General features: G+C 35.9%; 1 protein-coding gene and 2 pseudogenes across 7 annotated transcripts; all 3 read right to left on the reverse strand.

Moving 5' to 3' along the window:
- Positions 1-26: 26 nt before the first annotated feature.
- Positions 27-3,558, reverse strand: LOC104742396 (2-oxoglutarate and iron-dependent oxygenase domain-containing protein ICU11). 5 transcript variants are annotated; one of them, XR_015580719.1, is made up of 11 exons: positions 3,445-3,558; positions 3,053-3,338; positions 2,768-2,815; positions 2,515-2,691; positions 2,283-2,433; positions 2,111-2,197; positions 1,448-1,572; positions 1,214-1,335; positions 1,026-1,137; positions 795-929; positions 27-624 (listed from the first exon to the last, which is right to left on the reverse strand). XR_015580719.1 is itself a non-coding variant. In XM_010463396.3 (10 exons), the coding sequence occupies exons 2-10, from the start codon at positions 3,323-3,325 to the stop codon at positions 849-851; spliced, it is 1,176 nt and encodes a 391-aa protein (XP_010461698.1). In that variant the 5' UTR covers positions 3,326-3,338; positions 3,445-3,558; the 3' UTR covers positions 313-848. The 5 variants fall into 5 exon arrangements, 3 of the variants coding, with proteins under 3 accessions (XP_010461698.1, XP_087342013.1, XP_087342014.1); XR_015580718.1 differs by having other exon boundaries at positions 543-624; positions 1,214-1,338; positions 3,445-3,519; XM_010463396.3 differs by having other exon boundaries at positions 313-929.
- An 862-nt stretch (positions 3,559-4,420) lies between these two features.
- On the reverse strand, positions 4,421-7,091 carry LOC104742397 (2-oxoglutarate and iron-dependent oxygenase domain-containing protein CP2-like; annotated as a pseudogene). Its single transcript, XR_015579418.1, has 8 exons — positions 6,708-7,091; positions 6,340-6,384; positions 6,078-6,254; positions 5,848-5,998; positions 5,645-5,743; positions 5,048-5,172; positions 4,811-4,932; positions 4,421-4,734 (listed from the first exon to the last, which is right to left on the reverse strand). The product of XR_015579418.1 is annotated as a 2-oxoglutarate and iron-dependent oxygenase domain-containing protein CP2-like (transcript).
- Positions 7,092-7,760: 669 nt separating this feature from the next.
- Positions 7,761-11,588, reverse strand: LOC104742398 (2-oxoglutarate and iron-dependent oxygenase domain-containing protein CP2-like; annotated as a pseudogene). Its single transcript, XR_015579419.1, has 10 exons — positions 10,446-11,588; positions 10,027-10,327; positions 9,759-9,806; positions 9,497-9,673; positions 9,263-9,413; positions 9,076-9,161; positions 8,736-8,882; positions 8,503-8,621; positions 8,307-8,418; positions 7,761-8,220 (listed from the first exon to the last, which is right to left on the reverse strand). The product of XR_015579419.1 is annotated as a 2-oxoglutarate and iron-dependent oxygenase domain-containing protein CP2-like (transcript).
- Between the last annotated feature and the right edge of the window lie 2,527 nt (positions 11,589-14,115).

Below are 14,115 nucleotides of genomic sequence, written 5' to 3' on the forward strand. Positions count from 1 at the left end.
CTCTATAATTAGAGAACGCAGCAGCATTGTAAATCATCATTCATATTGCATCAATAAAAGATAAAAAAGAGGTAGTCTTAACTACCCAAAAGAGCTTTTTTTCTCGAAGCCCTGCAAGGAGGACTTGCAAATTCACGTCGACATCGAACCCTCAAAGCTCGATCTCGATTTCGTTCCATCTCCAACCACCGTATCACCTCTCATCTCCCCTGTTTTCACTTGCTCTGTTTTGATATCCCCAAAACAATCATACTTCTCGTTTGCTTCCGCCCCCTTATCATATATTCAGTTTGTCAAGTACAGAGTCAGATCTGCCAATAAGGGTTTAAGGTCTGAGCAGGAAACCTGTAGACCAAAGAGTACAACTTCCTAACTGTGAGTTCTCTATCTCAATCGAATCAACTCTGTACAGACTCCTTATATCACCAACAATCATCTATACGTTCACTTGTATTGTATCTATGTATCTACTCTTGTTTGCCAACTCAGCTTCTCTGTTCTACTCTTTTACTCACCATTCCACTCTTCTTTATGCACCTTCATTTCTTTTATCTTCACACACTGCTTCTTCATTTCTTTGAACGTCTAACATAGACCAAAGAGTTTAAGGTCTGAGCAGGAAACCTGTAGACCAAAGAGTACAACTTCCTAACTGTGAGTTCTCTATCTCAATCGAATCAACTCTGTACAGACTCCTTATATAACCAACAATCATCTATACGTTCACTTGTATTGTATCTATGTATCTACTCTTGTTTGCCAACTCAGCTTCTCTGTTCTACTCTTTTACTCACCATTCCACTCTTCTTTATGCACCTTCATTTCTTTTATCTTCACACACTGCTTCTTCATTTCTTTGAACGTCTAACATAGACATGCCACGGCTTATCAGTCGATCCTCTGGCTCCATCCTCTATTCTAATCATCCCCTGCAATAAGGACGCCCATCGGTTCAGTTCATAACCATGCTCAAACCAAACATCTTATAATAAGCTTGAGCAAAATCTTCGTCTTTTTGTTTTGACCTCTCTTCTGGCTGCAATAATCTGGCTTTCCTTTACTTTCGTTTCATGGGCACATTGACCGCACCAGTCTGAGAAGTCCTTCTGATAAGTTTCCATCTCTCTAAACAAAGAGCTGCAATGGGAAAAGCAGAAGAAATTGTGATTCAATTATGATCTGAAATCCTGAGCAAAGCTTCAAGATTGCTTACCTATTGCAACAAAGAATCATATTGGCCCGATAACAAGTTGTTCTTGTGGTATTGGCACCATGGCAGTGGCGGCCACGGTGAAGAATAGCTTGACCCGGTATATGAGAGTAACGAAAAATTGCCTGCTTCAGTGAGATATAGTTGTTTCCTTTATTACTTAAACATTTTGCCATTTACAAAATACTGGAATGTATTAGGACAAGAAATAAAAAAGCTCCTCAAAAGGACACATACCTCATCCTTGAACTTTGTCTTCTTATGTTTTTTGCATCGTGTGCCTCCAAAGATTATTTCCCCTCCCTCAAATTGTTTTTTCAAGCAAACATTCAATGTAATTTCTGAAAGATCCATATGTAAGCCTGCATATTTTATAAAATAAAATCAGTGCACTAGTTACTGAGTTGAAACACAGAATAACAAAAAGAAGCATCCATTGCCCAAAGAAATAGTCATTAGTATTCCGTTCCCGACGATTTTCCCAGAGATTAGTCATATATATAAGCACTTTAATCCATCATGAAACAGATCCAATAGATGCCTTTTCCGTGCTATTCTATTTCCACTCTTCCTATAAATGGACACATTGATATTTTTTCCAAAGAAGAGTAACATAGACACACTGCAAATGTATCTCACATAATCAATTCAACAAATATCGACACACTACAAAAGAGACCATACCCACCAGAACTTTGATGAAATGGTTAGCAGAGAAAATCCTTAATTCCTTATACTAAACCAGATTTACGTTTTCTATTAAAGAATTCACTCCGGTTTTCTCTAAGCAGCTTAGGTATCACAGGATATATTTGCAGTTCAAGAAAGATCGTACGGTCTTGTGAGAATATTTGCAGAATCGGTGTTGCAAAATAATTAGAGAAAATCAAGGGGACTCACCTAATGCAGGATCCCTATCTTCGCCAGTTTCAATAAAAAATCCATGGTGAGAGTCAAACATTGTTCCACATACTTCAGGGAAGAATACTGCCAAAACAACAGAGTGAAGTTTAGTGTTTCTGCTAAACCAATAAAAGTCGTTTGGATGCATTTTAGTCAAATATTGACTTGCCTTTGCAAAGAGGAAATATAAACTCCTGGATGAGTTTTTTAAGGAAGATATCCAGGCCAAAGTGGTCCAACACAACACCGTGTTTACTCATGTTGTTGGGTCTCCTGATCGGGAAATTTGTCTCCTCAGCCCACTTTCTGATATTTTCTACCTGATAAAATCAAACAGCAACAAATGAATAATACAAAGAGGTAAAGAAGATAAGTGGTTCGATGATGGGTTATGTTATTACCTCTACTATCACTGTCTCATAGAAGTCAGGCTGAAACATTTGAAAGACAAAAACACTGGGGTGCGGTTCAGAAATGATGCGTCTGAAGCTTGCCTCTGTGTTATCGCTGATCGCCTCCAGGAAAGAAGGAAGCAAAAACAATTTGGGATCAATATCATACCACCCCCTGAAAGATGGCTGCGGAAAAGGAAACATTTCAAACTTTGGCATAAAGAAGTCTAAGAAAACAAAATAAAAAGGCTTCTCTCCTGACCTGATATTTGGATATAAACTCCTGCCTACGGTTCTTGAGCCGTTTAGCCTGGAACATTATATAGACATGAAACTATCAAGACTCACACTCTAACTTCAGAAGCAATCTCAATTTCACAGATATGATTTGTTTATAATCAATCTAACGTGCTTCATCACCATCAAACCAGATTCTATATGTTCGTTCATAATAAAAAAGCTTAAGATCATTCTATGATTCGTATTAAGAATCAAATCCCATTCCGATTTCAAAGATTGAGATTAAAAAAAAGAAAAGAGCCATTACTTTGGAAAAGTATTTGCGCAAAATGTCTGACATGAATTTGGCCTTCTCGTTTCTGTTCGCCGAGAAAATTTCCGGCGGCAAGTACTTCTCTAACGATCTTAATACGCAAGAACTATACACCAGATTCGGATCGTCGTAGCTATCAGAAACGTACTCGTTATTAGGAACCAGACTCAGCCTCAGGATAGGCGTCTCTTTCTTTTTCTCCGCCGTAGTGTTCACCGATGGTTGAGAATCTCCACCCCCATTAGTTTCGTCACCGTCCACCGCCATCACTCGCCGATCGCTTCAAGAAACGAGAAATTGAAGTGAGAATCAAGGTCATCGCACATCGCATTACGAAAGATACAAAACGAAGAATCTATCTTCCTCTTGAAGATCAAAGTGTTTACCTTCTTCTTCTTCGATTTGGGGATTTCTGATTTTTGGGTTTCCGTTGAGAAGTTCGAAGCTCGACTGAGCAAACACAAAACAGCCACTCGCACGTGTTTTATCCGGCGCATTTCGAACCTGCGATATGAATTTTCGGCCCATTAATACGGCCCAAATCTGTTTCGAACCTAATAGGATACTTGAAAAATTATTGGTATCTCCCGGTTAGTAGCGAGATCAGCAACATGGAAACGAAAAAAAAATAGATAATATTTTTCTTTTGAATTTTGTTAAATGATGGAGAATATTTTTGTGGCTGATTATTTTTTTTTTATCTTTTCAGAATATACAATGACTTTATAAGAGTAACACCAACTTATTGGTTTCATATCAAACCATTAAAATTGGTAGATATTTCAAATTTCTAGGGATGCAGTGGCATATCAAATTGTATATCAAATTGTCAATTTTCCGTTGTAAATCATTTTGTCAAGAACATTTTTTAGAAAGAAACCTATAATCTTATAGACCTCTTGTCTGAAGTAAAACTTGTTTGTCTTTCTTTGATATAAGTGAATAATTTAAATGGCAATAAGAAAACTTAGCTTCAACAATTGTTTTTAAATTGTGTCAAAACAAATTTTATTTTATTTTATTTTATTTATAAAGTGAAGTGTAATTTTTTAATAACAAATTTATTTTATTTTGAAGCACCATTTTTTTATGTGGATATCTGATTTATTATATAACACCTTAACAAAACGAAATCTTAAATATGAAATCCTTGACCAGTTTAGAAATTTAGCTAAACTTTCATAGAGCAGCACAACACAAAGGAAAAGAAAAAGAAAAAAAAGCAATCAGATCTATACTAAATGGTTCTATTCATTGTACAGGTAAAATACATGTACCTAAGTAATGTGAGAGTCGAGAAGATTCAAGATATACAGAGCTATTTTACCTCAAATGATTCTACATATATTCAGTTTCTCAAAGTATAGAGTCATACGCCCAAGCATATATACCTCAGGGCTTGACCAACTGTAAGCTGTATTATGTTTCAGCGAGTATTGGCTCCATCCTCTACTCTGATCATCTCCTGCAATACGGACGCCCATCGGTTCAGTTCATAACCATGCTCAAACCAAACATCTTATAATAAGCTTGAGCAAAATCATCGTCTTTTTGTTTTAACCTCTCTTCTGGCAGCAAGAAACTGGCTTTCCTTAAATCTTGTTTCTTGGACACATTGACCGCACAAGTCTGAGAAGAAGTCTTTCTGATAAGTTTCCATCTCTCTAAACAAAGAGCTGCAATGGAAAAGCAGAAGAAACTGTGATTCAGTTGTGATCTGAAAAACCTGAGGCAAGCTTCAAGATTGCTTACCTTCTGCAATAAAGAATCATATTGGCCCGGTAACGAGGTGCTGTTGTGGCTTCAGCACTATGGCGGTGGCGGCCACGGTGAAGTATAGCTTGACCCGGTATGTGAGTGTAACGAAACAATTCCTGTTTCAGTGAGAAATAGTTGTTTCCTTTATTACTTAAAACATTTTTCCATTTACGAAATACTGGAATGTATTAGGACAACAATAAAAAAGCTCCTCATCAAAAGGACACATACCTCTGCCTTATACTTTGTCGGCAGATGTTTTATGCATCGTGTGCCTCCGAAGACTATTTCCCCTCCCACAAGTTGTTTCTTCAAGCAAACATTCAATGTAATTTCTGAATCATCAATATGTGAGCCTGCATATTTTATAAAAGAAAATCAGTGCACTAGTTACTGATCAGTTGAACACAGAATAACAAAAGGAAGAATACATTGCCCAAATAAATAGTCACTAGTATTCTGTCCCAGACGATTTTCCCAGAGATTAGTCATATATTATAAGCACTTTAATCCATCATGTAACAACCCCAATAGCTGACTTTTCCATGTTATTCTGTTTCCTCTCTTCCTAAAAATGGTACACATTCATATTTTTCCAACTAAGAGTGACACAGACACACTGCAAATGTACCTCAGATAATAGACCAATCAATCACAAGAACATTGATATAAAGGTTTATAGAGAAAATCCTTATACTAAACCAGATTCATGTTTGGTACTAAAGAATTCACTCTGGTTTTCTCTAAGAGTTTGTTTGCACTTCAGGAAAGATCGTACATTGCAGAATCATTGTTGCAAAGTAATTGCAGAAAATCAAAGAGACTCACCTAATTCAGGATCCCTCTCATCACCATATTCGATATAAAATCCATAGTGAGAGTCTCTCTGAGAGTCAAACATTGCTCCACGCAATTCATGGAAGAATACTGCAAAACAATAGAGTGAAGTTCAGCGTTACTGTGGTTTATGTTAGATTTGCTTAACCAATAAAAGTCACGTTTGAATGCAAATAAGTCAAATATTGACTTGCCCTTGCAAAGAAGAAAGATAAAATCCTGCACGAGTTTGTTAAGCATGATATCCAGGCCAAAGTCGTCAAGCACAACACCGTAATTACTCGTGTTGTTGGGTCTCCTGATCCGGTAATTTTTCTCTTGAGCCCACTTTCCGAAAGTTTCTGCCTGATAAATGAAAAAAAAGTAGCAAATAAATAACACAAAGAGGATAAAGTGGGAGGCAATACGATGGGGTTATTATTACCTCAACGATCAATTTATCAAAGAAGTCAGGCTGAAACATTTGAAAGACCAAAACACTGGGATACGGTTGAGAAATGATGCGTCTGAAGCTTGCCTCTGTGTTAACGCTGATCGCCTCAAGGAAAGAGGGAAGCAAAAACAATTTGGGATCAAAATTATACCACCCCCTGTAACATGGCTGCAGAAAAGGAAACATTTGCATTAAGAGAAATTCAAGAAAACCAAAAAAAAAAAAAAGAAGAGCAAAGGCTTCTTATCATTACCTCATAACTGGATATTAACTCCCTATAGTTCTTGTACAATTGAGCCTGGGACATTATACATTCATGTAACCAGAATTAATGTGTTTCACAAGAAAGAAACAACCTAAAGATCATTCTCTGATTCCTATCAGTTTGGTGAACTTCTTAATTTCAAGAACCTAATCGCGAACTTTAAGAAGCAATTCCAATTTTCACAGATATGATTTGTTCATAGTCGAAACGTGCTTCTTCATCACCATCACTAACCTGATTCTAAAGAAAAATCTAAAGATCAAATCAAGAATCAATTCCGAATCCGATTTCATAGATTGGGATCTAAGAAAATAAAGAAAGAAATCAGAAGTTGAAAGAGAGAGAGCATTAGTTACTTTGTTACAATCTTCGGGTGAAATGTACTTGCGCAAAACGTCTGACATGTATTTGATCTTCTCGTTTCTGTTCAACTCGAGTATCTCCGGCGGCAAGTACTTCTCTAGCGATCTTAGTACGATTGAGCTATATACCAGTTTCGGATCGTCGTAGCTATCAGAAGAAACGAAACGTCCTCGTTGTTAGGAACAAGACTCAGCCTCGGGATAGGCATCTCTTCCGTCTCTTCCGACTTGTTCACCGATGGTTCAGAGTGTCTACCTCCACCAGTTCCGTCACCACCGCCCACCATCGTCGCTTTCGCTTACGAATCTCGAATCGAAGCTTCCTCTTTAATTGGGGATTCTGATTTTGAGTTTCCGTTGCAGTTTCAGTGTTTTCTTTTTCCCCCAATTATTTCTTTTTATAAAAATCTCCCACGCACGCGTGATATTAGTGTAAATAATTCTAGGCGCTGGCAAAAAAAAAAAAAAAGTGTAAATTCTAGGCCCAATTATCGGCCCAACAAATGTTTCGAACCGAATATAAAAATAGCGTAACTTTCAAAGAAAAATACTCGAGGCTTAATTAACATCATCGTAGGCCGTAGCTCACTGGTACGTTCTTCTTGAACAACTCTTTATGAGAGCTGAGCTTCCATGGAGAAAGCGTTTTGGAGATACTCTGTGTTGGCGTTAAGTGTGAGTCTATGGCCATCAGAACAAGGTATCGATAACTTCTCAAAAGCATCCACCGATGTTAAAAGTTTTCTCTGTATTTATGAATAAATAAAATTACAACGAACCCCATTCAATGCCTAGAGATAGAGTATCCAACTATCATTACATATAACATAAAAATATTTCCTGTTCGTAACATGTTAAAATATTATGGAGACTTTTGTAGAGCAACACAACAACAACACACACACAGAAAGGAAAAAAAAGCAATGGGATATATATTATATGCAGGTAGTTCCATGTGTACATAGTACTCTCAGAGTCGAGAAGATTCAAGATACAAAGACCTATTTTACCTCTAAATGAATCTACATATACTCAGTTTTGTAAGTAAGGAGTCAAACGGCAAACCAAATACACTTCATGGCTTAACAGATTGATTACCAATTGTATGGATGTTGTGTTCTATACCAATTACCAATTGTATGCTTTTCCGTCCAAAGTGTCTCCGGATTCACGAAAATACAACTTCGTACTGCACTGGTTTGACGAGAGCCAGACTCTTTACACTTCTCTACCTGTGACTCTGTGAGTTCTCTAACTGACTCGACTCAACTCTATACAGTTTCACCAATCATCTATACATTCACTTGTACTGTATCTATCTATCTACTCTTTTTTGCCAACTCAGCTATCTCTGTTCTACTCTTTACTCACCTTCCACTCTTCTTTATACAGCTTCTCACTTCTTTTATCTTCACACTCGGCTACTTCATTTCTTTGAACGCCTAACGTAGACACGCCACGGCTTATCAGTCAATCTTTTGGCTCCACTATCTATTCTAATCATCTCCTGCAGTAAGGACCAAAGGTTCATAACCATGCACAGATCAAAAACATCTTATACACTTTTGCACTATCATGTCTTTTTGTTTTAACCTTTGTTTTGGAAGCAAGAATCCGGCTTTTCTTTTCTTTTGCTTCATGGGCACATTGACCGCACCTGTCTGAGAAGTCCTTCTGATACGTTTCCATCTCTCTAAAAAATGAGCTGCAAAGGTAAAAAAAAAAAAACAGAAGAATATGTGATTCAATTGTGATCTGAAGTCCTGAGACAAGATTCAATATTGCTTACCTTTTGCACCAAAGACTCATATTGACCCGAGAACCAGATGTTGTGGCTCTGGCACCATTGCGGTGGCAGCCACGGTAAAGTATAGCTTCACCAGGTATTTGACGGTAATCAAAGATTTCCTGCTTCAGTGAGAAAGAGTTGTTTACTTTAAAACTCATAGATTTGCCATTTACAGAATACTGGAATGTAATAGGATAGGACATAGAAAAATGTCCTCAAAAGGACTCACATACCTCTGGATGTGCATCTGCTCTCACATGTTTCTTGCATCGTGTGCCTCGGAAACATAATTCGCCTCCCTCAAATTGTTTACTCAAACAAACATTCAATGTTATCTCTGAATCATCTATCTGACAGCCTGCAGATATAGTAAATCATTACTTAAATTTAACAGCAAACCAAATTTATGTTTGCTATATGCTATTAAAGACTTCACTAAGGTTTTCTCAAAGCAGCTTAAGTATCATCACAGGATATGTTTATATTTCAGGAAGTATGGTATGGTCCTGCGAGAAGTTCTTTAAGAATCATTGTTGCAAAGTAATAGCAGAAAATCAAGGGGACTCACCTAACTCCCGCAACATTCCTATTTTCACCATATTCAACAACAAATCCGTGGTGAGAGTCAAACATTTCTCCACACACGTCAGGGAAGAATACTGCAGAACAGCAGAGTGAAGTTTAGTGTTACTGTATTTTATTAGATCTGCTTAACCAATAGTAGTCGTTTGAATGAATTTTAATTCAAATATTGACTTGCCTTTGCAAAGAGGAAATATAAAATCCTGCATGAGTTTGTTAAGCATGATACTCAGGCCAAAGTCGTCAAGCACAACACCGTGTATAGTCTTGTAGGTTGGTTTCCTGATCTTTAAATTTGTCCTAAATGTCCATATTCTGAAATTATCTACCTGATTAATCAAAAAGCAGCATATAAACAAAAAAAAAAGTAAGTACACAGCAGAGAATAAGTGGCAAGGTGACGGGTTATGACCTCTTTTAGCAATCTCTGAATGAAGTCAGGCTGAAACATTTGAAAGACGAAAACACCAGGAAACGGTTCAGAAATGATGCGTCTGAAGCTTTCCTCTGTGTTTTCACTGATCGCATTCCGGAAAGAGTAAAGCAAAAACACCTTGGGATCAAAATCATACAACTCCCTGAAACGTGGCTGCAGAAAAAGGAAACATTTTTAAACTTTGGCATGAAGAAGAAAACAAAATGTAAATCAGAAAAGAGCAAAAGACTTCTCTCACATGATAATTGGATTTTATGTTCTGCCTATATTCCTTGCGATTTTTAGCCTGTAGCATTAGATAGACATGAAACTATTCTGAGAAACTTTAGGGTTAACACTAACGTGCTTCCATCAATCACCTAACCAAAATCTAAAGCATTCTCTAATACAAGAACTTGGTAATTTCAAGAACCTAACAAGAATCACCATCGTAAGAACTTCAGAAGCAATCTCAATTTCACAGATAGGCGAAGAAAGAAATCAGAAGTTGAAAAAGGAGCCATTACCATGGTAAGATCACCGTAGGTAATGTACTTCTCCAAAATATCTGACATGAAAAAGTACTTCAATATTCTCTCCGCCTTGAGCATTTCAATCGGCAAGTAATTCTCTAACGATCTTAATACGATTGAGCTATATTCCAAATCCAAATCTTCGTAGTTATCAGAAACGTGCTCGTTTTTAGGAAAATGACTCAGCCACAGCCTAGGCATCTCCGTCTCCTCCTCCGCCGCAAAATTCACCGGTTGTTGAGTATCTCCACCTCCATCAGTTCCGTCACCGTCCACCGCCATCACTCGCCGATCGCTTCAAGAAACGAGAAATTAGAAATGAGAATCAAGGTCTTCGCACATCCCATTACGAAAGATACAAAACGAAGAAACTTTTTTCTTCTTGAAGAGGAGATTGATCAAAGTGTTGTTACCTTCTTCTCTCCGATTTGGGGATTTCTGATTTTGGGTTTCCGTTGAAGTGAGTGAAACTGAGGGAAATACAAAACTGCCACTGGCGCGTGTGTTATTGGCACGTTCCGAATACGTGATATGGTGCTGTGAATTCGTGGCCCATTATTATAACGGCCCAAATTGTATCGAACCGGATGATTGAAATTATCGGTATTTTCCGGTTGAAATGTTTTTTTTTTCATATTTCCCGGTTGATAGAGCTATCAAGGATCAAGAAGAATCCAAGATCATGAAACAAATGAGCTACACGATGAATATATTTTTATTTTACATTTCCAATCTTTTTTTCTGTGGCTGATTGTGCTACAAATGTTGTTGAATCTTTTTCTAAGAAAAGCAACAAAATTGAGTTAATTCAAATATTCGTCAAATTTGTGTCAGTGTGTGTGTGTGTGTGTGCGAGTTCTTCATTTTACAAAATAATTTAAGCTATGAAAATACTAAATTTTAAAATACTGTTACATAAAATATTATCCATAATTAATACTATTGTATTTAATATAATTAACTCATGAAAAATAACACTAAAACCCAAAACAGTTACCAACAATATACCATATAATATAAATTAAAATTTTGGTGCCCCAAACTTGCTTAATTATAATATTAAGGGGGCCGTTTGCCCGAAAAAAAAAAAAAAAAGGCCTAAACCATTTCTTAATAAGACACTTCCCCCATTACATACATGTCTTAAAAGAGTAACTTCAAATGTCTATGGATGGATATAACTGTGTTATAAGTCATATGCATGCTGGTATCCACATTTAACATGAATTATGAATATATAATTGTGTAAACCTATGCAACCCCCAACAAACAGATCAGAAACTTGATTTTTGGAAGAAAGATATCAGACACATCAAAAAGAAAGAAAACACTTTTTTCCGACAAAAGAAAGAAGATATTTCAAAGATTTAGAATTTAGTTAATTAGCATATAAGCGTGTACAAAGATGAGAATGCAGTATAACCACATAGACATCAGGGTGTATAGGTAATTAAGATGCATAATCACATAAATGTAATGTATAGAGTTACAGATAGTGGAGAGAGTAATAAACCAAGGTGATGACAGAAGCATAGAGAGCACATAGGAATGGAGATGCAGATGGTCTAGCTCTTCTCTCTTTTTATTGTGACTCACCATCAACATTGACGGGTGTTTGCATAGCATCCTCAGTGCTCTCTATCTTCTGTCAACAACCACACTATCACCCTCCACTACACATACATTCTTGTTTTTTTTTTTATATATATCATCCACTATATATACTTTATAAACAACAACATGGACTAGGCATATATAAGTATCTATAGACTATAGATATGATGGGAGACCATTGTATATGTGTGTGTGGAAAGAGACTAAGAGAGTGTATATATACAGAGGCTAGTGTGTAGAGTAAAAACTAAAAGGTGTAATAGAGAATGGTGTGTGTATATATAGGAAAAAAATTGAGACCACGTTTCTTCTTAAAAGGAATGAAATAGATAACCAATAAAGGAACGACATACCAAGTCATTGACTATTTCTTTGAAGTACTGTCCTTCACACAAACACACATCGAGAGGTACCAATGTATGTACCATATTATTATTTGTCGACGCGTTTGTACCATATTGTATTAATAATGTTACTTAACCAAAAAACCTTATATAAGAAATATGAACCATGCATATCTAATATTGAAAAGTTTTTATGATGAATTTCTATTCGTGTTCAAGCTTTCTAATCACATTGATTCATTACGAAGTTTTTCGGTACATCGATCAGTTAATATAATCTTACCAAAACCTATACTAGTCACTTTTTAAAAACACTTAAATTTGGATGTCTCATACCAAAACCTATACAGCTATACTAGTCCATATATATAATATATAATTATACCAGACTTACAATATTGATTAATCCAAAGAGTATATTTGTTAAATGTAAACGCACATAACAATAACTGAATTCTAACCTCGGTTAAGAACAGATACCACAAAACTAACACATATATAGAGTTAATTTGTATATATGGTTCTCTGAATCATTGGACAAATACATAGTTCGTGGGTACATAAAAATACTGTATGACTAGTAGTTAACTGAGCATGAAGACAAGATTTAAGTAGTGGCTTCCTACCATGAAAATAATGGAATTACATATTAACAAGCAGTTTTTTTGTACATCTAGGCTTTGATTGGAGGAGAAAAAGTTGAACTGAATATGAATCTCAAACGAAACCCCAACACGTGATTGATTAGTACAAGTTGAAACGATATATGTCATATTACAAGGGAAAGCGATACCATAGCTAGATGAGGAACAAGTCAAAACGAATCATAATTAACAGCCTCTTCTTCATCTTCTGTCAAGAATCATAACAGCTCGAATTTGGGATTTTAATATCATATGTCTCAATTCTCATGTGATATAGGAGTGTGTGAGCATATCATCGTAACTGGTTTTTCAAATGATATTACAACAACGCACAATTTGCTGCACATACATGCACACGAAAAAAAAGGACAAAAAGAGAGAGAACTTTACCATTTTCATGATATATACTATTTATATTTGTCCTTGTGACACGTTTCGAGTATTCATTGAATAAATGATTGAAATGTGTGGAAAAATGTGGTTGTACAAATGTGTGGTAGGCTTTGAATCATTCAAAGGTATTATCTCTCTATTCATTTAATCATTTGAAAAGGATACACTACAAACATCTCCCACCACTCTTTGCATATTTTTTTTGTCACACTCTTTGCATTTCACTATATTCTTTTTGATTAATTACATATACATTTTATGCTAAAAATCATTATTTAAGAAAACTTGTTACGACGTAACTTAGAAATTTGAGAAAATAATTGTGTTGCTATAGGATACTAAAGTTGTAAAGTTGATATCCACGGTAAACGACCAAAATTAACCCCAACTATTTGTCATAACGCTTTTTCATATCTAAACTTCAATATCCTGCAAATAACTACCTGAACCGTGTTAAAGTTCAAATTTGCTATCTGAACTATATGAAATGTTGTCAATTTCAACATATGTTTGAACAGTGTTAAGTCAGAGTTTAACAGTGCTGAGTCAGACGACTCGTGGCGTCCATATGGCACTGAGATTGATTAAAACGAAGTCGTTTTGGTCATTTTCGGTGTGTTGTGGTTGCTACGAAATGACCAAAACGACGTCGTTTTAGTTAGTTCTAGTGTCACGTGGACGTCACAGGTTGTCTAACTCAGTTCCGCTTAACTCTGATTTAAAATTATTTAAACAAATGTTACAATTGACAACATTTCATATAATGCAGGTAGCAAATTTAAATTTTAACACCGTTCATGTTGTTATTTGCAGAGTACTGAAGTTTAGGTATGAAAAAGCGTTCGACAAATAGTTGAGCTTGATTTTGGCCGTTTACCTGTTGATATCTATATATACATTTTTTAAGTACATTTTGGGTTATATCCTTATATTTGTACTTATTTAAAAACTTATTTACAAAATGAATCCCTTAAAAATTCCAAAAACAACATTACTTCAGATTTTGTTTCTTAAATATTTTACATACCATTTCAACTAAAAAAATACAGCAAAATCAATATAGAAACAGAAACTATGATATATTTAAC

The sequence above is a fragment of the Camelina sativa genome, chromosome 14, assembly GCF_030686135.1.
Source record: "Camelina sativa cultivar CO46 ecotype springtype chromosome 14, ASM3068613v1".
Classification (NCBI taxonomy): Eukaryota; Viridiplantae; Streptophyta; class Magnoliopsida; order Brassicales; family Brassicaceae; genus Camelina; species Camelina sativa.

Excerpts from the sequence above, each read along its gene's own strand:
- LOC104742396 (XM_087485887.1), bottom strand. The coding sequence starts at position 3,325 with ATGGCGGTGGACGGTGACGAAACTAATGGGGGTGGAGATTCTCAACCA. Across the intron at positions 2,692-2,767 it reads AGTTTATATCCAAATATCAG|CCATCTTTCAGGGGGTGGTA; the intron begins GTCAGGAGAGAA and ends CCTTTTCCGCAG. Across the intron at positions 1,339-1,447 it reads AGACAAAGTTCAAGGATGAG|CAGGCAATTTTTCGTTACTC; the intron begins GTATGTGTCCTT and ends ATCTCACTGAAG.